This window comes from Clytia hemisphaerica, unplaced genomic scaffold (genome assembly GCF_902728285.1).
Source record: "Clytia hemisphaerica strain Z4C2 unplaced genomic scaffold, Clytia hemisphaerica genome assembly, whole genome shotgun sequence".
Classification (NCBI taxonomy): domain Eukaryota; kingdom Metazoa; phylum Cnidaria; class Hydrozoa; order Leptothecata; family Clytiidae; genus Clytia; species Clytia hemisphaerica.
In genome coordinates this window covers 1000874-1023608 of record NW_027103300.1, presented here as the reverse complement: position 1 = coordinate 1023608, position 22735 = coordinate 1000874, and the positions used below count along the sequence as shown (strand labels likewise).

The 22735-nt window shown below is 36.3% G+C and overlaps 2 protein-coding genes across 2 annotated transcripts; both read left to right on the top strand.

Annotated features, from left to right (window-relative positions):
- The first annotated feature begins 13481 nt into the window (after window positions 1–13481).
- On the top strand, window positions 13482–16444 carry LOC136810910 (uncharacterized). The gene is made up of 7 exons (XM_067067499.1): window positions 13482–13624; window positions 14343–14408; window positions 14514–14772; window positions 14920–15083; window positions 15231–15456; window positions 15668–16060; window positions 16393–16444. The coding sequence occupies exons 1-7, from the start codon at window positions 13603–13605 to the stop codon at window positions 16442–16444; spliced, it is 1182 nt and encodes a 393-aa protein (XP_066923600.1). The 5' UTR covers window positions 13482–13602.
- LOC136811659 (uncharacterized) lies at window positions 16394–21368 on the top strand. The gene is made up of 5 exons (XM_067068284.1): window positions 16394–16611; window positions 16732–16896; window positions 17049–17582; window positions 17727–17921; window positions 18173–21368. Exons 1-5 carry the CDS (start codon window positions 16474–16476, stop codon window positions 19637–19639), a joined length of 2499 nt encoding a protein of 832 aa, XP_066924385.1. The 5' UTR covers window positions 16394–16473; the 3' UTR covers window positions 19640–21368.
- The last annotated feature ends 1367 nt before the right edge of the window (window positions 21369–22735 follow it).

Genomic DNA, 22735 nt, shown 5'->3' with positions numbered 1-22735 from the left:
GGTTCTAGCGGCCGGAAAAATTTCTTTTTCGAAAATTGGGCTCTGTCACATTTTGGGCATTGCCATTTTACATCATTGTGCAAAAAATCATGAAAATCTGTCGAGTATAAGTTGAAAAAATGAAGGAAAACCGTTTTACGCCGGTTTTCGGCTGTTCCGGCGATTTTTAAGGAGTTCCGGATTCAAAGGATGATTTTTTTGGAAATCAAACGATGCTAAGTTTTGGGCATCATCATAAAGAACATTTTTCTGTAAAGAAACAATTAAATAAGTTGAAAAAATGTGACGGAAATGTGAAAAAACGACGATTTCCGGCACATTTCCGGTTCTACAGACCGGAAAAAAATTTTTTTCGGCAAACGGTTTTCGACACCTTTTTGGCAGTACTAATGTGCATCTATGTGCAAAAAATCGCAAAAAACTAATGATAAAATCTCGAGAAAATCTCAAAAAACCGCTTTTTTCGGGACATTTCCGGTTCTACCGGCCGGAAATTTTTTTTTTTCGAAAATTGGGCTCCGTCACATTGGGCTCTTCCAGAAAAAATCCATTCATGGGGGGTGGAGGATATATTATTTTTTTCATGAATTACCCCTGGACATTTTGATTTTTAACCCCCTGGACACGGGTTATACCCCTGGACAAACATCAAATCAACCCCATGGACACAAAAAATTACCCCTGGACATTGGAATTTACCTCCTGGATATTGCAGAATCGGGAACCCCTTCAAATCCTCCCCTTCCTAAGTCATGTAGAATTTTTTTGTTCGTTAAAATTTTTGAATGAATAGACGACCCTGCCAGTGCACCGACAATCGGGTGCTGTCGGGTGTTTGTCGGGTGCTGGATTTCTAAATTTGCAAAAACACCCGAAAATAGCGCACCCGACAGTCGGGTGCTAAAATTCCTATAACTTTGTTATATGTCGGGTGCTGTTAAAAGCGCCCAAGATGTAGCACCTGACAAAGAGCACCCGACTGTCGGGTGTTAAATTTCTAACTTAGAACACCCGACAACAGCACCCGACTGTTGGGTGCACCGGCAGGGTCGTATGAATAGTAAAAGTAATAGAATAGCCTGATGACTATGCTTGTCTGTTTTGATTTTTTGTTATATTGTTGTCTTGGGAAAAAAAGGTAGATTAAAAGAAAAGTAGTGGGATTAGACCAAAAACACCAATAAGAAACCTGCCTGGAAAAGGAAAGAACATTTTCGATTTTCAAAGTTGGACTCGAAAGTGAGATACAGTTCTATGTCGTGAAGCTTTAGGAATCAGGCTAAAACGCCTCTGGTCCAATCTAAAATCTCACAATAGATTCCATACGTAAAGGATATCTTCTTGCTTAACCTCGCTAGTATATCAAAAAAGAAATCATAGCATAGATCTCCTCCTAACCTCATAACAGATGTTCATAATTTTCTTACGTGCACGGTAAACCTCTGAAGGCACTTGAAAATTAAACATCTGAGGAAAATAGTCCTCCCGCCAAATATTTCAGGAAGGTGATAGAAATTGACCGTCAACCGAACATCCTCCCTCTGTTTTTCTACTTCCTATCTCTCTATCTCCTTTTCTATTTTCTGACTTTCTGAGACTTGTTTTCTGATTTCTACTAACTTTTCTATGATTTCTATGAATTTCAAACTTTCTTCAAATATCGACCCTGCCGGGATTCGAACCACCAAATGAAAGAGTCTATGATCAGAAACCCAGCGCACTATCCATTGAGCCACACTCGCACAGCAAAATCCAAAATTTGTAAATACTTATAGAATGACAAAAAAAGACGGGGGTAATGTCATTATAATATGGGTAAAAGTACCCCTTTTTTAACCTGACTGAAATTCGAGCCGTTACTAGCAACCCTGCGGGGCCCAAGGCGCCGAGTATGCACCCGGCACAGTGACAAGCCGTTACTAGCAACCCTGACCCTACCTAACTGTTAGTTAATCAATTCTAAACAACAAAACCCCCGGAAAAACAAAATCGTAGATAACAAAAAAAACCATGTTCGACTGACGGTCAATTTTTATCACCTTCCAATATTTCATAACAAGAATCTTGTTATGCGCTGGAAAATTTAAAACGCATATGGGGCCCTATTCAAAAACATAATTTACGTAACTTTGTTGTCATTCCTAGTCCTTTTAGACAAACCCGGTCAACTGCTCTAACTTGGGATGAATGGTTGCAACATGGGATGGCAATTCGGCTTCATTTCACCTAACCTCTAAAGTCATTTAATTAATATAACCGCAAATCATAGATCTGTAGATAGAAAATAATGTGAATATGCTACTCTCACCAGGAAGGCCTTGTTTGAAGTATCAAAACATACTTGTTTGTTAAAATACAGACCAGAAATCAACAATCCCGATGTTGCGACCACTCATCCCAAGTTAGAGCAGTTGACGGTAGCCATCCAGCAGCCAAAACAACCGCGTGTCAACAACAAAGTCAAAATGCCACGAATGCGCTACATTAGAAAACACTTGCAAAAAATTGGCAAAAATGAAATTTTTTAACGAAGAAAACGTCATTGACAGAAAAGTCTGACAAATTTGCCGACTCACCGACTCAATTCTACTCAATTTTCAAGAGGTACGGTGTCGGGCAACGCGAAACGAAGATATTTGCAATTGCCGCCTAAGAGCTTTTGTCTTGATGATTCTAGTCACCCTTCAACGATTTGTGTTAGTTGACTACTTGATTTTGACAATAAACCTTTTTTAATATGAAGTTCTAAAACCAATGAAGTATAAGCCTGAAGGGCTAGAATGGAATCTCCTTGGTGGGATTTGAAGCCATCCAATAATCCCACCAAAGTTGCGCGGCTTTGAGCGATCCGCCTGGTTTTTCTAAAAGTAACAGCCCGGGGGGGGGCACTGGGTTTGCGGACTGACGGTATGTGCGGGCCAAAAATTGGCTTTTAAAATTGCACCCTTACAGTGCAGCAAAAATCAGTGAAAATCATACCCTTAGAGTGCATTTTCCCCAAAATTTTCTATCCTTTTCGTGCAAAAAATGGTCAAAATTCTAGCATTTTTGGTCAAAATATCAGACCTGCCAACCTGTGAAAGGCCAAAACCTTGAGACTTTTATTTTTTTCCTCAGAAAACCTTGAGATTCAGGCAAAAACCGTGAGATTTTCGTTTTTGATTTTTTTCTGTTTCAGACAAAAGAGCACTAGGTAAAATATTCTTGCTTGGTTCGGATTCCGCCATATTTGTTTACATTGAAAAAAAATTCCGATTCTTTTCTTTCATCAAAAGAAATATAAGGGGGATAAAATCGTAAGCGTGAGAGTCTTGAGAACACAACATCAAATTATCTCCCTAATAATTATATCATTTCCGCTATTTATGGGGGTTTCCGAAGGCTTATTTATATACGGAAAGTGCCCGCGGGTAAAAACAAGTCTTCTGTAGTCAAAATGGTAGGCTAAGTAGTGAACATTTTTGACAGGCAGAAAACCTGGAAAAAACCGTGAGGTTTTCGAGGGCACTCGTGAGACCTTGAGATTTGGTCGAAAACCGTGAGCCTCACGAGTAAACCGTGAGCATTGGCAGGTCTGAAATATTTAGATTTTTCAAAAATTTTCTGAAATTTCTAACCTTACAGCGCAGGCGGCAAAAAACCCACCCTTACAGTGCATTTCGGATGCCTTGAAAAATACACCCTTAGTGCCCGCACATACCCGTCAGTCATTTTGCTTGGCTGCCCCCCCCCGGGAGTAACAGATAGAAACTAAAATTTATCGGTAAATCTCGAAAAGAATATTTATCGAAAACAAAGAAATCACTAAATCCTATCCTAGGCTTCACTTTTTCTTGCCTGAGAAAGGTTAAAGATTTAATTCTAGCCCTTCAGGCTTATACTTCATTAACTAAAACTGCCCTTCTATTTCTGTAGATGTTGAGTCCTTCTTAAAGCCAAGCTCTTTGATTGAAAAATAGCAGAGCATCAGGTGATATGAAAATAAGGTTCATCCAGCATAGCTTCGATTCGATTGCAAAACATAGTCACTAGAAATATACATGGTCAGGAAGTCGGCTTGGTTCGGAACTCGAGGTTGGATTTTTTTTTATTTTGGTCACGTGATCGATTCGTATGTGCAGAATTCGGCGGAGGCGAGTCTGCTACCTTAGGACTGTTCAAAAAAGTAAACATTACCTTTTGTTTTTCATGGAAACAAGATGGCTGAGCACCTTGGAACTGAAATCTTTGAAGAAATGGTTGAATCTGATACAGAATTTGACTTACTGGACCCCAATGAGGATATTTCTGCATTCTTTGAGGTTTTAGATGAGGATCTCGAATTGGGTGAGGTTGTTGTGGGCATGGTCGAAGAAGTCTCCACTAGTGAAGCAAGCTTCTTCGTCAGAAGAGAAGGGGGAATCAAAAACCTCAGTTTGTTTGTAAATATTGTGGTAAAATAACAAAATCAAAAGGGGGGTTAACGAGGCACATGTCTTGCATGCATGTAGAGTACAACTATGTAAATTACTATCAATCTAAGTTAGATGGTGGCTCGTTGCATGACTTGATCAAGAAAGCCATAGCAGAGCTTGAAAAAGACCTCTGCTATCCAAAAGAAGTTCGAGATAATTTCAAGTGTTATATAACAACCAAGTCTGTGAAACGCTCATTAAAGAAGCCAAAGAAATTTTCAAAATCCTTGAAAAATCTGGAAATCTTGATAAGTTTCTCGACAGCTTTTTTGATGCGTTTGCCCTTGATTCTTGCAGTTACTTTCCATCCTTATCATTTCCTGCTGTTACTCTTTTGATAACAAGGTTAGGTGAGAAGATTGTCCATTTTTATAAATCACCTCAAGTTTTGACAATGTCCCTGAAGAGATTTTGACAGAATTACTCAAATGTTTGATAGAGTTGTATGTTAGAGTGCGCTCATTTTCATTTGCTAAAGATATCATTCAAAAGTAAAAAATAAAAGAGAAAGCCAAGAAATCAAAGGGGAGTCTACGAAACAACTTAAAGAAAAATAATGATAAAAAAAACTGTTGAAAATTTATTGGCTCTGTGATGCGATTACCCATTTTTTAGTTTAGAAGCCAACTCGCAATTTTGTTTTGATTATTTTCGACTTTTTCCCGTATTCACTTTCGTTTTCTCGTTTCCTCATTTCAAGATTGCAGCCTAGCTACGTATTCATGTTTTTCTTATACAGTTCTGTTTTTTTCGTTTGTTGGCGCTGGTGTTTTTTACCTTTGTTTCGTTTAAAACTCACCATGATTAAGTAAGTTTAACTTTTATGCCTTCATTATTTCCATGCTCAGTATGTTCTAAGACAGTTAAAGAAGAAGGCAACTCTATATTCTGTGACTCCTGCAAACTTTGGACTCACTTAAAATGCTCAGGATTAACTCTTGCTGAATTTCAATTTTTATCTACCAGTTCTAATGACTGGTACTGCCCCAAATGTCTCCTTGGGGCCCTTCCTTTTAATCCCAAAACTCAACCTTCCCTCCCTGGTGCTTTAAACCCTAAACTCATCGATGTTGCTCGCAATCTCCACCTATTTTCTGAGAACTGCCAAAACAACTGTCTCGACCTTGATAACCTCATGGCTGCTGACTGTAAGTATTACAAAACTCCTGACTTTCAGAAACTTGCTCGTGAAAGTGGGCCTTTCTCTTTTTCGTCTCTTCACCTTAATATTGCTTCATTAGCTCTACACATAGATGATTTAACCACTCTTCTTTCTAAACTTAATTTTAATTTTGATGTTATGGCAATCACTGAGACCCGTATTTTGAAGGGGAAAAAACCATCTTTTAATTTTAATCTTGAAAATTTTCAAGAACCAATTCACACACCTACAGAGGCCTCTGTTGGTGGTACTATGCTTTACATTTCGAGCAATCTTACTTTCGAACCCCGGAAAGATCTTGACTCTATGCTATATTGCTCAACCTTTCTTGAATCTACTTTTGCAGAAATCTTGCATCCAAATTCTCCTAATACTATTGTTGGATCCATTTATAAACACCCTCTTTTTTCACTTGACAAATTTAATAAGCTTCTTGAACCACTCTTGAATAAAATTAACAAAGAAAATAAACAAATTCTTCTACTAGGGGATTTCAACATTAATCTTTTGAATACTTCTACTGACCCCAATATCTTATCTTATTTGAACAACCTTGGATCACACTTTCTTATACCTAATATTTTTCTTCCGACTCGAATTACTGACCACTCAATGACACTTATTGATAACATTTTTTCTTCGATTTCTGAAAAGCGTACCTTTTCAGGAAATTTACTTTATTCTATCTCTGATCACCTTCCTCAGTTTCATCTTGTATGTGGCCCCTCTATAAAACCAAAGGATGAAAAAATCTACCGAAAAGACTAGAAAAACTTTAAGCAAGACGATTTTATTTTAGACTTTTTTAATATTGATTGGGTAAATAAATTATATCATATAACAGATGTTGATCAAGCTTTCAAAACCTTTTATGATCTTATTCAAGACCTTATTGATCATCATGTCCCAACTGTTATAGTGACTAAACGCCAACAAAAAACTCGGGCTAAACCATGGATCACTCCTGGAATTGTTAAATCGATCTCACAACGTCAATTTTATTCTAGGAAATATATTCAAACCAAGGACCCTATTATGAAATCTTTTTACCATCAAAGATACAAAACATACAAAAATCTTATAGTTACTCTTACACGTAAGAGTAAGAATAATCATTATTCACGTTTTTTCTCTGTTCATGCTACAAACATTTTGAAGGTCTGGGAAGGGATCAGAGATATCATAGGATCTGAATCCAAATCTTCTCCTTCATCTATTCGTGTCAATGGTCATCTCAGTTCCGATCCAAACGTTGTTGCTAATGGCTTCAATGACTTTTTTACTTCTATTGCAGATACAGTCCGCTCCAAAATTGGTCCAACTAATCGTCGCTTCTCACATTATCTTAAAAATCGCATAAGGAACTCTATTTTTCTTGATCGTGTTAACCCTGCTGAAGTTTTACTAATAATTAATTCCCTACCCTTTAACAAATCATCTGGCCCAAATAGCATTTCCCCAAAAATCCTTCGTCTTCTAAAGTTTGATCTCTCTGGACCCCTTTCTTTTCTTTTTAACCTTTCATTTGAATCTGGTTGTTTTCCCACAATGCTCAAACTCTCGAAAGTTATTCCCGTTTTCAAAAACAAAGGCTCTCCACTTGAAATATCCAATTATCGCCCTATATCTCTCCTTTCCAACATAGAGAAAATTCTTGAGAAACTTATGTACTCTCGTCTTATTACTTTCTTAGATTCTCATCGAGTATTTCTTGAGCGCCAGTTTGGTTTTCGTAGATCTCACTCAACCATCCATACCTTACTTAATATTGTTGAACGTATTCGGAAATCTCTTGATGATGGTAACTTTGTGTGTGGTGTTTTTGTTGATTTGCAAAAGGCTTTCGATACTGTTGATCATTCTATTCTAATTTCAAAACTCGACCACTATGGGGTTAGAGGAAAGGCTAATGACTGGTTCAGATCATATTTATCAAACAGATCCCAGTTTGTCTCTATTTCATCTAATAAATCTTCTATTAAAATAATCCCTCATGGTGTTCCACAAGGCTCTGTTCTAGGACCTCTCTTATTTTTAATCTATATTAATGATCTTCACAATGCAATCTTTTCAAGTGAAACTTTTCATTTCGCCGATGATACCCATATTTTACATTTTAATGATGATCTTCTTTCCCTTTGCAACAGAGTCAATCGTGACCTAAGATCCCTCCAAACTTGGCTCAAAGCCAATAAAATATCCCTTAATGCTGGAAAAACAGAATTTTTAATTTTCAGACACTGTCGAAAAATACTTCCTTTTGTCCCTTTTCTTAAAATTGGAGGTAAGAAAATTTTTCAAAGTTCAAATATCAAATATCTTGGCGTTTTGATTGACATGCACCTCAACTGGAAAGCCCACACCACATCTTTATCAGCTAAACTTGCCAGAGCAAATGGTATTATATCTAAGCTCAGGCACTATGTTTCAACAAAAACCTTAGTTAACATTTATTATGCTCTTTTTCATTCCCATCTTCAATATGGTTGCCAACTTTGGGGTCTTACTGACAATACCACCTCTAAGCCTATATTTATCCTTCAAAAGAAAGCCTTACGTCTTATTACTTTTAACAACTTTCGATGCCCTTCTTCTCCACTCTTTTCTGACCTCAAAATTCTCAAGATTTTTGACCTTGTCAAATGTCTTAATATATCTTTTGTCCACAGATTCCTAAATAACAAATTACCCTTTGACCTTCTGGAGTTTTTTAACTTTATTCAGCTTGATGCTGAAGATGAAAACACTCAAAGTACCAGAGGAGCATGAAACTACTTTTTGTTCCATCCTACAACACCATTACATTTGGAAACAAATCTTTCTCCAAGATTTGTATAACCCATTGGAATAGCATTCAGCGATCTTACCCAAATATTACTCTGAGCTCATCTGATTTCAGTTTTGTTAAATCTCTCGCCCTTACTTACTGTCTTGGGAGATACTGAGCACACCCCTCCCCTTAGCAAACTTTCTTTTAATTATTTTTTTAATTAACAAATTTCTTAAAAATTTTCTTAAAAATTATATAAATTTGAAGAAAGTGTTATAAATGCAATTTGTACTTAGGTGGCCACATCTTTTTGATTAGCTAGACTATAAGGCGGTCTCCCTCCATATATTTTTTGTGCATTAAATCACTTGTATCTTTTTTTGTAGTGTTAAATGGTAAATAAATACTTACTTACTTACTTAGATATTTTTGTTAATGTTCAAAATTAACAACAAATGCAGTTTAATGAGATTGTCTCACAGACTTTCTTTAAAAGTGCTTTTTGTTGATTGATTCTTTTATTTTTGAAAAATTCTCATTGTTTGCTACAAAAAACAATATACACAGTTTAGTGAGGGGTCAAGGATCATCTCTAAAACTATTGACTTTTTTATGATCTTGATTAACTATAAAATTTGAATAAACAACAATTCATTCCTATTAATAGACCTTTTTTCAAAGAGGACGTCCTGTTGAATAATTATGTAGTCCAGCCATAACAACAATGATAGAGCCATGCATAATTACTGTATCATGCATATTGTAATAATTATGCATGGTTTTATCACTTTTTTTCTGCTGGACTACATAATTATTCAACAGGGTGGCCTCTTTGAAAAAAGGTCTATTTGAATTTGACTGTGATGAATTTTAATTTTTTCGATTTAATTTAAAAATTTTGGAATCATATTTCTTTTCAGCAATATATTTTAGCAGCATGATATTATCTCTTTTATTTTAGCTATAAAAAATAATTTCATTTATCAGAATTTGAATCTAGTTTTCCACCTTAAATTCTTTTCATTTTCCCAGAAAACATCAAGACTGAAGAGCTTCTTTCATCTTCATTGCCTTTGGCGCGTTTTACAAAAAAAATGTTTCGTACGGTTATCTTTAGTTTTATTAGACTAAATAAATTTACGAGACTTGTAATATCAATTTTTCCAATTTTTATGAATTAAATTCAAGAAATATTTCTGAACTAGCAATTAAATCATGAATTTCACAGTTATATATGATGGTACTAATGGTATGGTTTATATCTGCAACAAAAAAAAGTTTCCAATCTTCTTTTTTATAAAGTTATAAGGGTACCTATAGCCGGTGTTTCGTACGGTTTAAAAAAGTAAGCCGGTCTTCAAACTCCATAAGACTTTTACACTGTTTGAGCAATTGCCCGACAAACTTAGACATTGATAACCCATAGGTAGGGGATCATTTTGATACAAAAGTTATTTCATAATTTTAAGTTTTTTTTCAGAAAAATTTCAGATTTTCTTGGGACGGATTGGTGACCGGGACCCAGCCAGATATGGAAAACATAAAAGACAAACCTCCAAAATGTGATCGGCTATTGCTCATTCCGACATTTTAAATTTTCCGGGGGTTTTGCTGTTTGGGATTGTTTAGGTCAGGGTTGCTAGTAACGGCTTGTCACTGTGCCGGGTGCATACTCGGCGCCTTGGGCCCCGCAGGGTTGCTAGTAACGGCTCGAATTTCAGTCAGGTTTAAAAAATGGGTACTTTTACCCATATTATAATAACATTACCCCCGTATTTTGCCAGTTTGGTATAAAATGTTATGAATTGTGTAATTTTGCTGTGCGGCGATGGCTCGAGGGATAGGGCGCTAGCTTCCGGATCTGAAGGTCTTTCTTTGGTGGTGGTTCGAAACCCACTCGGTGCGAAAATTAGACTGGTCGAAATTGATGGTCAAATGATTGACAGGTATGAAAACTCAGTCAGAAATGAGAAACTCAGAAACTCAGGCAGTCAGAAAAGAGAAAGACGGGATCAGAGATAAGGATCACATCTCGGAGGTTTGTATCTTACGTTTTCCGCCAGATATAGCCTTCTAGACCAAGTCATGCAAAGCGCTAGCATCTAACTTTGAGGTACTTTGAGCTGTAGTAGTTATCATAGTGATATTGTGCATGCATGTGCCTTTGGATTTTGTGACCTTCTCACAATACTGACACACAAATTCTGGTGGTTTTTCATTTTCTCTACGACTTCACTCGTTGAGATCTCATCCACCATGCCCTCAACAACCTAGATGCTGAAGCTTCGTCTACTACCTCAAAAAATATGGAAATATCTTCTTCGAGATCCAAAACATCAAATTCAAAGTCAGTTTCGACTATCTCAGCAGTTTCAAAGTGTTCAGCCATCTTGTTTGATTCATCTCCAAGGATAGAATGAAGTTTGTTTTTATTTTCTGCTCAGTCCTGAAGTAGCAAACTCGTTTCCCGCCGAAATCTGCACATACAGTCAGGGAAATCCCTCAATTGCGGTATACTGCAATTGCGGTAGTTTTCATTCGTGTTTAGCCTACAAAGGCTTATAACGACTACATATAGTGCTGGTCGACAAAGATAAACAAACATCGACTATAAAAAATCGTACGAGAAGAAAGCTTTTCTTTATTAAAAGAATCTGATCTACGGAAAAAATATTTTGTCTGTGCGTTAAAAAGATATGATCAATTATGTACAAAAATTGCCTGTTTTTTCCTTGAATCTTGAATTCTGATTATTGAATGTACTGCAATTGCGGTATATGAAAATTGTAAAATTGACGTTCATACTGCAATTGCAGTATAAATTTACTACCGCAATTGAGGGATTTCCCTGACTGACATACGAAACGATCACGTGACCAAAATAAAAAAAATCTCAACCTCGGTACCTCGGAGCTGGGACTTCCGACCATGTATAGTATTCCCTCGAGGGGAAGAAAGGTCCTATTCCGAAGAGTAAAAAGATGATGTAATATTTGAAATGAAAGCACCCGATTGGCCCAAAGTTTATCAAATCGAAAGTGAAACAATATGCCGCGAAGCTCACACAAAATGGCGGACGGATGTGCCTGGCTGTAAGGAATTTGGCTGCTGTGAGAAGGGTTCTTGTAGGGAGGCTCCTGTTGTGGACTGACTTCTTTATTTTGGATAATGGCTTGGTGGCGGGATGATTCCTTTTTATGCTTCGTGCACTATTGTCTTTTTGATTTACTTTTATTGGAGTAAAAGATTAAATTGCAGTGAGGAAACTCTCCCAAGCCCAAGGCGCAAACAAGGGCAGGCAGCACGCATGGGGAGGGAGGACGGGGGGAGGCTGGCAGCAGCCTACCTTCTGCTGAATGCCGCAGCCCAGCCAGTCAGCCCCAATACCAATACACAATTTTTTTTAAAAGCTGTGCTAGAAAGTTCGTTCAGTGTACTATAGTTTCATGCATTGGATCTAATAAATTGGAGAAAAGTCTCTAATTAAACGCTAGGACTAAGGGCAGGACAGTCTCCATTGGTATCCTCCCTTCTGTTAATGCATTTTTTAACTTCAGCTATTCAGCTACTTTATTATGGAATGGTTTTTTAGGTGGAATGATTTTGGGGTCTCCAAACCAGACGGTACTAATCAATAAATTCGATTATCGAAGTAATTGAACGACCACTTATCAATTAGCAATCAAATTTCGAGCACCAAAATTTCAACAAAATTGTGAGTTTTCGATTACTTTCTTAACCTTAACTGGTGGGAAAATGGGCATAATTTGGAGTTGAGTGAGTATTCGATCACAGATAAAATCGATACATAGGTGGTCACCACCTTCGATTACAACCGAACGTTTGATTAGTACCGTCTGGTCCAAACAGAACAGAAGGACTTTTGTTAGGAGACTTTTAGAGGTGTGTGATCAATCTTCTAGTTAATAATTTAACAATAGCCATTTAGCTACATCTAGCCACTATAAAAACAACAATTACACAACAATAACAGTATCCTTTGGTCACGGTTCAAACAGGCTCAAAACCATATGTTTTCTCGTGCAAAAAAAGAAGCACTTCAATGTTAGCATAGCAAAAAAACGGGAACCATGATGAAACCGCCATAGCACCGGGCAATCTAATCTCAATCGAATGCAATTTAATCTCAATGGTACGCAATCGTATATCAATCGAATCTGGAAATTGCGGTAATATTCAATTGAGATTTGATTGCATTCGACAATCGAATTTCAAATCCGATTGCATGCGCTTTGGTTCAACTGGTTCGAACGCGGTTTCGTTTGATTGAGATTGTCTGGATATGGGTTGGTCTGGCGCGATCAGTAATAGGCAAGATACCTCACTGTTTTTTTTATAATCTGATATACCATCGGCAGATTTGGCTGTGAATGAGTCTGTATCCCGGGGGCACTTAGGCCAAATCCATTATTCAACCTCTGCAAATCTCAGTTATGGGTCAAAATTCAGAAAATTTTAAGCAATTCATAGAATTTTGTATATAATTTCTTTGCTCTGACAGGGTCAACTTTTTGTAAGAAACTTTTAGCCTTTTGTCCATTTTTTGTCAATAATCAGTATATTATCTGACAGGTTCAATTTTTAAATCTCCACCTCCCCCTCAGTTGTTCAGGTCAGTGGCTCCCTTTGGTCAGTATTTGGCCGGTATGATATAAAAATATGTTTTTGAAAATATAAGGTTTGACAAAGTTACGAAAATAAATTCCTGAATTCTATCTGAATCTAAAATCACCCTTTATCATTTCATGACACAAAGTTGGAAACATATTCTAAAGAGCTAGAAATTTAATAATTTAATACACTCATACTTACATTTCTATTCTTTAGAATAACAAATATGTGTAAGATTTACAACAGGGGATCTTCAATGTTATGTTATTAACTGTAAATTTCAAGTCATCAGGCCTGTAGAACTACAAATCAATTTTGTTTTGCTTAAAGTTAGGTTCAGTTTCTTTAGTTATATTTTTATTATCACGAATTTTGGCAAACTTGTATGAAAGAGAGATCCACAGTAAGTAAAAAGACCAGAAATCTTTAAATCCAATGTTTAAAATGGTTGTTCCAAGTATCAGTAGGTATAATTTTGACTGAATAAAGAAAGGTCAACGTACATATTCTAAAAGCATTTGAAATTTTTCTCTTAGATCTATGCAATGAAAAGTTAGAAATGTCGCACCAGTCAAACAGTAAAAATGAATATTAATGAATCCCAAGGTATGATGATTGATTATTACAATAAGTCAATAATTAATATGCATTTAAAAAGGCTTCAATCTGTTCTTTTATTAAACTAATATATTATAATATAGTTTTTTGTATTACTTTTCTTTCCAAAGTCTAATACACTGTACATACTTTTGACACACTGACAAACAAGATTTTACAGACATGACATATTTGATGGAGTGTCCCAGAAACAATTACCCCCTCTGACCCTCTTTGACTCTTGAGAGAAAATATAATTTTGATAAATTATTGTTGTGAGTTACAAATATGTTAATTTGATCATGTTTGTTGATAATACTTACATTTCGTTGACAAATGACAAATGGTGAAAAATGCGAGAGAAATCGCATGTCTCTCTCTCTCTCAGGCAGAAGGGATGATTGTTTATGGGACACTCTAGAATTATTTTTTGGTTAACATTATCTTTATTTCTTTTTATTGACAGAACAGCTGACTGAAATGATCAACATATAACCACCAGGGAGTTGCTCAATAGAATAGATTGATTATTACTTTGTTTTTTTCATGATCATTTTCATTTTTACTAGAATGATTAAAAACTCTTATTGTATACTTTTCTTGTTATTCGCATTTTATAATAATTACTTTTAAATACTTCACAAGGACAGGACTGACATTGACTGACAGTTTAAGTTTGATAACAAAGAGAACAACCTGTTTGAATGTCTGTTTATTTGTTATTTAGAACCTTCTACGAGTGTTGTTGCTGGTGTTAGTGATGTATCACAGCAAGAAAATGTTCCAGACCCAGGTAAATAAATGTAAAATTGGTGACTTTCAATCAATCTATACAAACAGAAATTCCTTTGAATTAACATTATTTTTCAATTGTTAACCTTCTTTTTTTATATATTAGGTACACAGGCTACTCAGGCATTGTTGGCTCACACTGCCCTCATCATAGCAAAATGTTCTGAAGCGGCAACAATTGAAACAACAATGCAAGCTATATTGAAAAAGTCCATGGAAACAAAGGAAAGGAAAGATGAACTACATTTAATGGCAGCAGAAAAAGTGTTACTGTCTCTCTCCTCATATTCACGTTGCACTGAATGTATCTTGTATGCCATGCCATGTGTGTTAGATGTCAATGGGGAAAATAATTTGTATCTGAGGTAAATTTCAAATATTTATAAAAACTAGTATAACTGATTCTGTTTGGAGTTGTGTATCTAGGAGCAAATTTCAGAATAGGTTCCATTGAATAGAAACTTTTTCATCAACATATACTGTGTAGTTTTTGTTTTTCTTTACTTAATCAGGTGCTTCGAAACTGGGACTTTGAAAGGATTTTTCGCAAAACATTGTAAAGACCTATTCTCAGAAATCATTTCAACGCACAATATCACAAAAGTGCATATCATGAGGATATACAATGATTGGGATGTTCTTGCTTTCAATCATCATAGATCTGAATCGAGCAAAGGTAAGGCAGAAGACTTAGTTTAGCACAAACATACTAAAACCTGGTTAGTTCATATATTTAAAAAGATTGATTCAACAGTCAGTCAGGGAGGCTAGGATTGACTTGAACGAAATATTTATTTCGGAACCCCTGTATATTTTACTTTAGGACATGGACCAGACAAAAATGCCAAAATGTTTGAGAAGTTGGTGAATTCAAACAAAGGATCAATTCGGCATTCTTTTGATCGTGCGTACCAATCTCTGAAAAATACGTTTCAAGGCTTTTCTCCAGGCTATGTTGTCTTTTGTGAGCGAATGGCTCGACACACCAAAAAACGAAAAAGGAAGATTGATGAGTCTGGTGAGCTTGACAATATCAATGAAAATCATCAGTAAGCCCATTAAATTGAATATTTCATCGATTCAAAATTTGACGGTAAATTGATTAATACTGTGTCATAATATCGCTCGTTTTTCGATCTTTTTAAAGCTAAAAAGAAAATCTAAAAAGAAAGCTTTGTTCTATTTCCAGTTTGTTCAGCTGTTTTATTGTATAAAAACAGGTATAAAAGTCTACGATTTAACTTTTGTCTTTTACTTCAGATATTTCAAACTGGATGGTCTTGGTAATATAAATCAATGGTCCACCGCAATCACTGATTATAGGCTGAACCGTCCATTTAAACCTTACTGTGAGCTCCAAGATTTGGTACAGAAATTTGGGGATTTGGATGAGTTAAGCTTAAAAGATCAATTTGAAATCCTGTCTTCTTGTCCCAACCTACACAAATGGGTAGTACGACCAGATTCTGGAGGTGTCAAACTGTACCAGTACTTCGTTCCAAATGGTCGATCTCCAAGAAATTTGATACTGGGAGAAATGGAAAACGAAAACGTCGAAGACGGCTTAATCAATATCAAAAGCATTGTTACAATGGTATTGGCTGAGAAGTACAAACTTCTTCAACCATTGTCTTTCAAAAAAACAAACAAAAAGTATGTTTTCTTTCGCGACAAGTTTCTTTTTAAAAAATAATCCTCACCTCGAATTGTATTAAATATATTAAAATAAATTTTTATAAAGGACTCAAAGTTCGCAATATGACGGCGACATCACCATTCATCCCCGCGGTCGAGGCAATAGATTCAACTTTAGCCTGCCAGCTATCACGGTCTCTCATGGCAGAATTACTAGCACGTACTTCCGTGGTTTACTCCCATGGTGGTAATGTTTTGGAAAAAGGCTCGTAAATGTCCGTTATTTATAGAAAAGGGGTATACTATACAAGTATATAATGTAATATTAATACTACGTTTACAATTTACAGGCATCCTATCAACGAAAAAGGGTCAACAGGGAGACTATTCTGGACCAATTAGGAGCAACAGAGGAATCTTTCGAGCTGCCCATGACGATCAAATGTTCCCTTTATCAAGAGTTCAAAAGGAATCTTTATAACGACGGTATCATTTTGTGGCGTGAACATAATGCCAAATGCCAAGTGGTAGTTATGAATAACTATGATTCTGATACTGGTTCTTTTGAGGTAAAAGTTTTACCCGCTGGTCTAGTTCATGTCATTCCTAAATTTTTGTTTATTATTCTAAAGAGAAAAATCAGGTAAGAATATCTCCTTAAACATTGATTTATACAATTCCATTTTCAGTTTAATGATTTTGTTGCCGTTACGCGTACTGTCCGTCCTGGTGGAATCATCAATTTCGAATGTACTTGCGGAACCCATGCAGCCTTAGCTTCGGCAGTGAATTTCAGCGACTGGGATGGTATTAAGTGTTGTCATGCTCGCGTCTTTGCTGATATCATTGAGGAGGTAATGAACTATATGATGAAATTTCAATTTTGATTGGATTATTTTAGTTTGTTTTCTCGCGCAATCTGATCATGATCACTTCTAGTGGAATGTAATATATCGTATTGAATAACATAATATTTGACTAAATAGTCAGTGTCATTTCTTCATAGTTTTCGATTGATTATGTCCAACAAAACGAACACGGGTATGGTGCCCCTCAACTGATGCCTAATTCTAACACCGAAAGTGTTGCATCAGTAAAGATCAGCAATGGATTAAAATCTGTGATCCAAGACGTAATTCCTTTGCACAGTGTTATGGACATTGAGAAATTCTCCGTTAGATCGCCAGTCGGACATCAGTTTATCCACGTATACACAGATAATCGTTCCAAACGTGTATACGTAAAGTGTATGTCTGGTTTGTGCTCGTTGGCGAACAGCAAGAAGATCAAGCTCAGGACCATGGAAGAAGTTGACAAGTTGTGCCCACATCTGTTAGTGTTTAAGAGTTACATCGATGAGAATTGGGATAAACACCGCCTTCTTCGTCTTCTCCGGACGCAACTAGATACTGATACTGATACTGATACTGATGACGAACAACAGTTAGATGACGTAACTGATCCTGATTTTGATGCTGCTCTTGCTGTTCTTCACCTTGACGACACTCCTGGCGATGTAACAGATAATTCAGAAAATAAAGTAAGATTAAGTTTCATATTCCTTATTCAAAATTTTTCGTTTTCTACTGTATGTTTTAAATCTATATTCAGTTTTTTACTCTATCATAAATGCAAAAAAAGTTTTTATTTAAGTTAACTGTTTGAATTTAAAATCTTTTTAAAGGTAATCGACGGATTCGATCCAGAAACACTTACTTGGAAATTTCACTCGAAGTTTGGTCGAATCGTAAATGCTGACCCTTTTGACGAAAACTTGATTACCAGTACAATCAAACGTACAGAATTTTTCTTAATGGCTTTAAACAATCAATCTGTAGAATTCCATCCGAGATGCGACTCAGATCAATGTGCTTGCGAGGTAATCATACTTCAAGAAGAAAAGTAATCATAATAATATGATTCTGCTTCAAAACTAGACTGTTTTTATAACTGAGAGTCTTACTTTATTTTAACTAACTCGTTAATCACACGACAAGACACGCTGACCGAGATGATATAGAGTTATATCCCATGCTTATAAAGTGTACTTATGCTCGATTCTTCCATCCCCCTTTCACTCTAGCAAATGGGTTTTCCTATTTCACTAAAGATTCATTTATATTTTGACAGGTTCCTTGGATGAGAAATTCGGAAGGACAGCTTGTGTACGTGCCAGACGGAAAAACAACATTGTACACCAGAGATCGTACTATCGACTGCGATTTATTCAAATTGGTCTGTTCAACTGGGAAATGCTGCCTACGATGGGATGGATTGTTCGAGAATATTTTCCGAATCTCCCAACAAATCTGTATTGTCGAGGAACTGTGCTGGGAGTACATAGACATGGTGTGCACCTCCAAGACTACGTTTGCTAGTTTTCGCCAATGCATAGACAACAATTACAAGCGCCACCGGTCGCCGAAATATTTCATGTCAGCGAAAACATTCTTAAAATTATTTTTTTCATGGGCAAGTCATCAACCACGAGACTTGAACAGGCAGTGCAATTGGTGTGGAGAGTCTCCGCAAGTTCTTGCATGTGATGCCACGAAAATCGGTATCTTGTCTCAAAACATCGACATCAACCCAATCGAGGCATGTGAGTCCAGACAAGTCCTTCCAACAGAAACGAGGCGAAACAATAGGTGTTTTCTAGCCTTTTCCCCGAAATCAAAAGACGAATCGGACGAGCAGTACAAAAATAGATTAAGAACAATACGGGACTCGAGAAACTATTTAAAAACCTGGACATCGAATTCAACCGAGGACAAATTAACCCCCCTCGAGCACCTTGATTGCCGTAAGCAGCTGTTGAGTGTTTTACCGCAAAAAGTAAAACCATTCTTTTCGAGGTACATCAACCAACAGATGAGTATTGTTCAACTCAAGGCTGCGAAACGAGTAATGCATTTGTTGAGTTTCGATGCACCTGTGAGAGCCTTTTTACCGAAGCAACTGGTTCCCATTATGGAAACTATGGTAATGGAGAAGCATGCTCGAACTGGTTTGTTGCGGGAGTGTCAAAAGTTCAACATTGCTCTAAGCAATCTTCTCGCTGCCTTCAATGATAGATTCCTCGACTCTGACGTTTTTTCCCTTATCGAATACCTTTTGGAAAGAGTTCGTTCGGTTCCAGAACCCGATATTCCACCCTGTGAAGTCATACCGAACGATCCCTCAAAATCAGGACGCTTTTATTACTTCAGAAAGGATGGAGCACAGATTAGAAAAAACCGTAATTTCGAAATTGGAAAAGGCAAAATCCACGACGACGAGCCGACAACGTCAAGCTGCAGCAAAAGATATCCCATCGTTGCTCCACGAGGCACCTCCTTTCTTTTTCTGTGGTTTTGCCCAGCACATGGTTTTTGTTACGGAGGGCATATTGTGAACGGCAGTGAAGGCAGAAAGGATGCGGCCTGCTCCCTATTTCAGTTTTTGGAGACAGCTCCTGAAGGTTTATTCTATGATTTTGCTTGTGGTTTTGAGGAGTACTCACTGAATCGTGAATCGGGCTACTTCTCAAACACAAGATTTTTTCACGATCTATTCCACAGATATGGTCATAATTGTTCGCCTATGTACAGCCCATAGTGTGCAAGGGGGTTCCAGGTCCCACCTGAAAATTCAGGTCCCACCTTATCCTAAAATTCCCACCTTCAGCCCAGAATCCCAGATCCCAGCTAAAAACAAAAAAAAATATAATTCGAGGAACAAAACAAAATTTCTTTACCGTAATATGAAGATGCAATATATTACATATGTTTAACTTTCCATTTGCCTATGACCTACATTAGGGGTAGAAACCAATCAAGTAGTCAGACGGCTTAGAAGTAAGTGTGAGTCGTTAGATATAAGTTTGGCATGAAATTATGGCTAATCCTTGAATAAGAAGTTTTGGGGAAAATTTGTCTCGATAACTACAATATTAGTATAAATAAGTGAGGATCGCCTACAACCATAACTGCAGGGAGGGAGGGAGGTAAAATATTTCATCCTGTCAGCTTTTAGTAGAGCGTCGACTTGAACAGGGAGATGTGATGGCCATTTTGAACATGACGTCACATGGCTATTAGCAAAGTAGACTCAGTTGGCGGAGGGCGGCCACCCAGCCATTTGAATACTGTATATAGCGCTTATAAAATAAAAGTTAAACCGCAATTTAACCTGTGTTAAATCCAAAATATATTAATATTTATTATATACATTTATGAAATATATAAAAAAAATATATCATGAAATCATAAAATCTGAAAATAAGAAATTTTACTTTAACTTTTTCCAAAACACCCAAAGTCCCACCTAAAGAAATTAACTCCCACCTTAACTTGTTTCTCCCACCTAAAACCTGGAAAACCCCAAATCCCACCTGAAAATTTTCGACCCAAATCAGCAAAACCCCCCCCCCCACTATTCTGGGGGGGGTGCACACTATGGACAGCACCAAATCTTTGATTGGCATGACGTACAACACAAGTATATGCGAACAATTTAATAGTTTCCTGCAATGCGTGAAAGCCTCGTGCAAGCACATGTCGCAGGAACACTTCGTATTTTACGTTAAATTTTTCATAGACATTTGGAACACCAAAAAAGAAACAAGTTTTAAGAACAAATTACGTGTTGCCCTGGCTGGTTCAAAGTAGTTTATTTTGATAGTTTGTAATTGTTTAAACGAATGCTTGAGCTATTCCCTCTATTCTCTCCTTCGCTTAAATCTTTGTTTTCTTCTGTGTTGAGGCTTTACAAAAAGGTGCTTATTCCGATATTCAGAAATTCAGTTTTGTAAAGTACTTTCATGTAAAACTTTGGCTGAATCGTGAAGGGAGGGAATGCAGGCTATTTATCAACCGTTGTATTTAATATTTACTTATATACTTACTTATCCGAAGTTCTATTTTGAAATCGTTATTTTAACGCTTAGAGCGTTTTCTGTTTTCTTCTTTGTGGAGTATTGTTTATTTTCGCGTCTTGCGTTTTTTTGTCATTTCGTTGCACCCGAGATGTTTGGTTTCGTTCTTATAGTTTATCCTATGCGTCATTTTCTTCTCTGTACATTTATTATTTCGTCATAGACATCAATATATCAAATTAGTTTATTTCGCAGCTCCTAAATTTTCATGATGATATTTTTATCTTATCTATAATTGTCAAAATTAATATTTTGTCTATGTTGTGTCGGGAACATGAAGATCCTTGTAAAGATTACCATTTTCAGGCTAACCGAGTCATTAGGTAAACTGTCGAAGTAATGACAGTTACTCTATATTTTACTCTTTTAGCCTGAACATGTAAATAAAGAAAAATAATTAGTTGTCTTTAATTGAAGTGACTTTGTTTAACACTGGTAGACTCGTGTCCAGGGATATCGAGGGTAAATTTGTGATTAAATTTGACCTAGTGATGCGCAAGGCAGTACTGCTACTAGATTATGGATTTTAGGATTTTAATTGGAAAAATATTTGACATATAACACAAGCATGAAAACACGATCGGCTCAAATCCGCTTAAATATAATAAACTTAAATGTGATAACATTTGGCCGATAGGGGTATAAACTATTTCGAAAAAATGAAAACTCAAAAAAATGCGGATTGATTTACCCCAACTGGATTACTACAGCCTTAGATAACTTTGGCCCATAGGGGTTTAAGTCATTTCGAGAAAACGAAAACTCAAAATAATGCGGCTTGATTCTCCCCAACTGGCTTACTACAGCTTTAGATAACATTTGGCCCATAGGGGTATGAACTATTTGGAAAAAATGAAAACTTAAAAAAAATGCGGCTTGATTCTCCCCAACTGGCTAACTACAGCCTTAGACTAGGCACTTTAGGCCGATTTTCAAACTTTCAAACCCCCCTGTCAAACTTGGTTTTTTGGAAAGCTCTATCTTTTCTCGTTTCAACGAGGGGTCGTTGACTTCCGTAGCATTTATAGAAAAAAAGTTATGGGATTTTTTGTGAAGCTAATTGGAGCAAATATTAGCCAACTTTTACTGCAGAGGGCCTTCCAAAAAGTGGCCCAAAAAGGGGCATTTTTTAATAGAAAAAAACTCTATTTTGGGCATGTTTTGGCTATAATTCAAATTTGGGTTTAAATTTTTCTGATCTTTTTTTTTCTAGGTGATCTTTGATCATTATACTATGGGTTGAAAAAATCAATTTTGTCCAAGAATTAATACTCCTTTTGTAGGGGCACCTAACGAAAAAATAAAGAAATCCGGGGGTAAAAAGCACTAAAAATCACGATTAAAAGTAAGGATTTCATTGTTTCATGTTCATTTTGACTAATTTATGTGCAAAAAATGGTAACTCGTAGTATCAAAAAAGAATTTTTCAAAAATTTCAAATTTTCGGCCCAAAATTAAGAAATTTTGATTTCGGGCTACCTGATGACGTCATAAAACTGTTTTTTCGCAATAACTTTTGATGTGCTTTGATTATAAAGCTGAAATTTTGCACACTGAAAGATATAAAGACAAAGAAAATTTTCATAAAAAAAATTTGAAAAAAAATGATGACGTCAGCATTTTATAGCAAAAATTCGAATTTTGCATATTTTTGCTGACGTCAGCAAAAGAAATTTAAAATTTTGATTTCACTGGTTTACAAACGCTCATTCAAATTCATGTGCACAATTTTATTGCCAAAAGTGGCTCCAGTTGGAAGATATTTAACTTTTTTGATT

Excerpts from the sequence above, each read along its gene's own strand:
- LOC136810910 (XM_067067499.1), top strand. The coding sequence starts at position 13,603 with ATGAATATTAATGAATCCCAAG. Across the intron at positions 14,409-14,513 it reads AGAAAATGTTCCAGACCCAG|GTACACAGGCTACTCAGGCA; the intron begins GTAAATAAATGT and ends TTTATATATTAG. Across the intron at positions 16,061-16,392 it reads TTCAAAAAAACAAACAAAAA|GCATCCTATCAACGAAAAAG; the intron begins GTATGTTTTCTT and ends TACAATTTACAG.
- LOC136811659 (XM_067068284.1), top strand. The coding sequence starts at position 16,474 with ATGACGATCAAATGTTCCCTTTATCAAGAGTTCAAAAGGAATCTTTAT. Across the intron at positions 16,612-16,731 it reads CTGATACTGGTTCTTTTGAG|TTTAATGATTTTGTTGCCGT; the intron begins GTAAAAGTTTTA and ends TTCCATTTTCAG. Across the intron at positions 16,897-17,048 it reads TTGCTGATATCATTGAGGAG|TTTTCGATTGATTATGTCCA; the intron begins GTAATGAACTAT and ends ATTTCTTCATAG.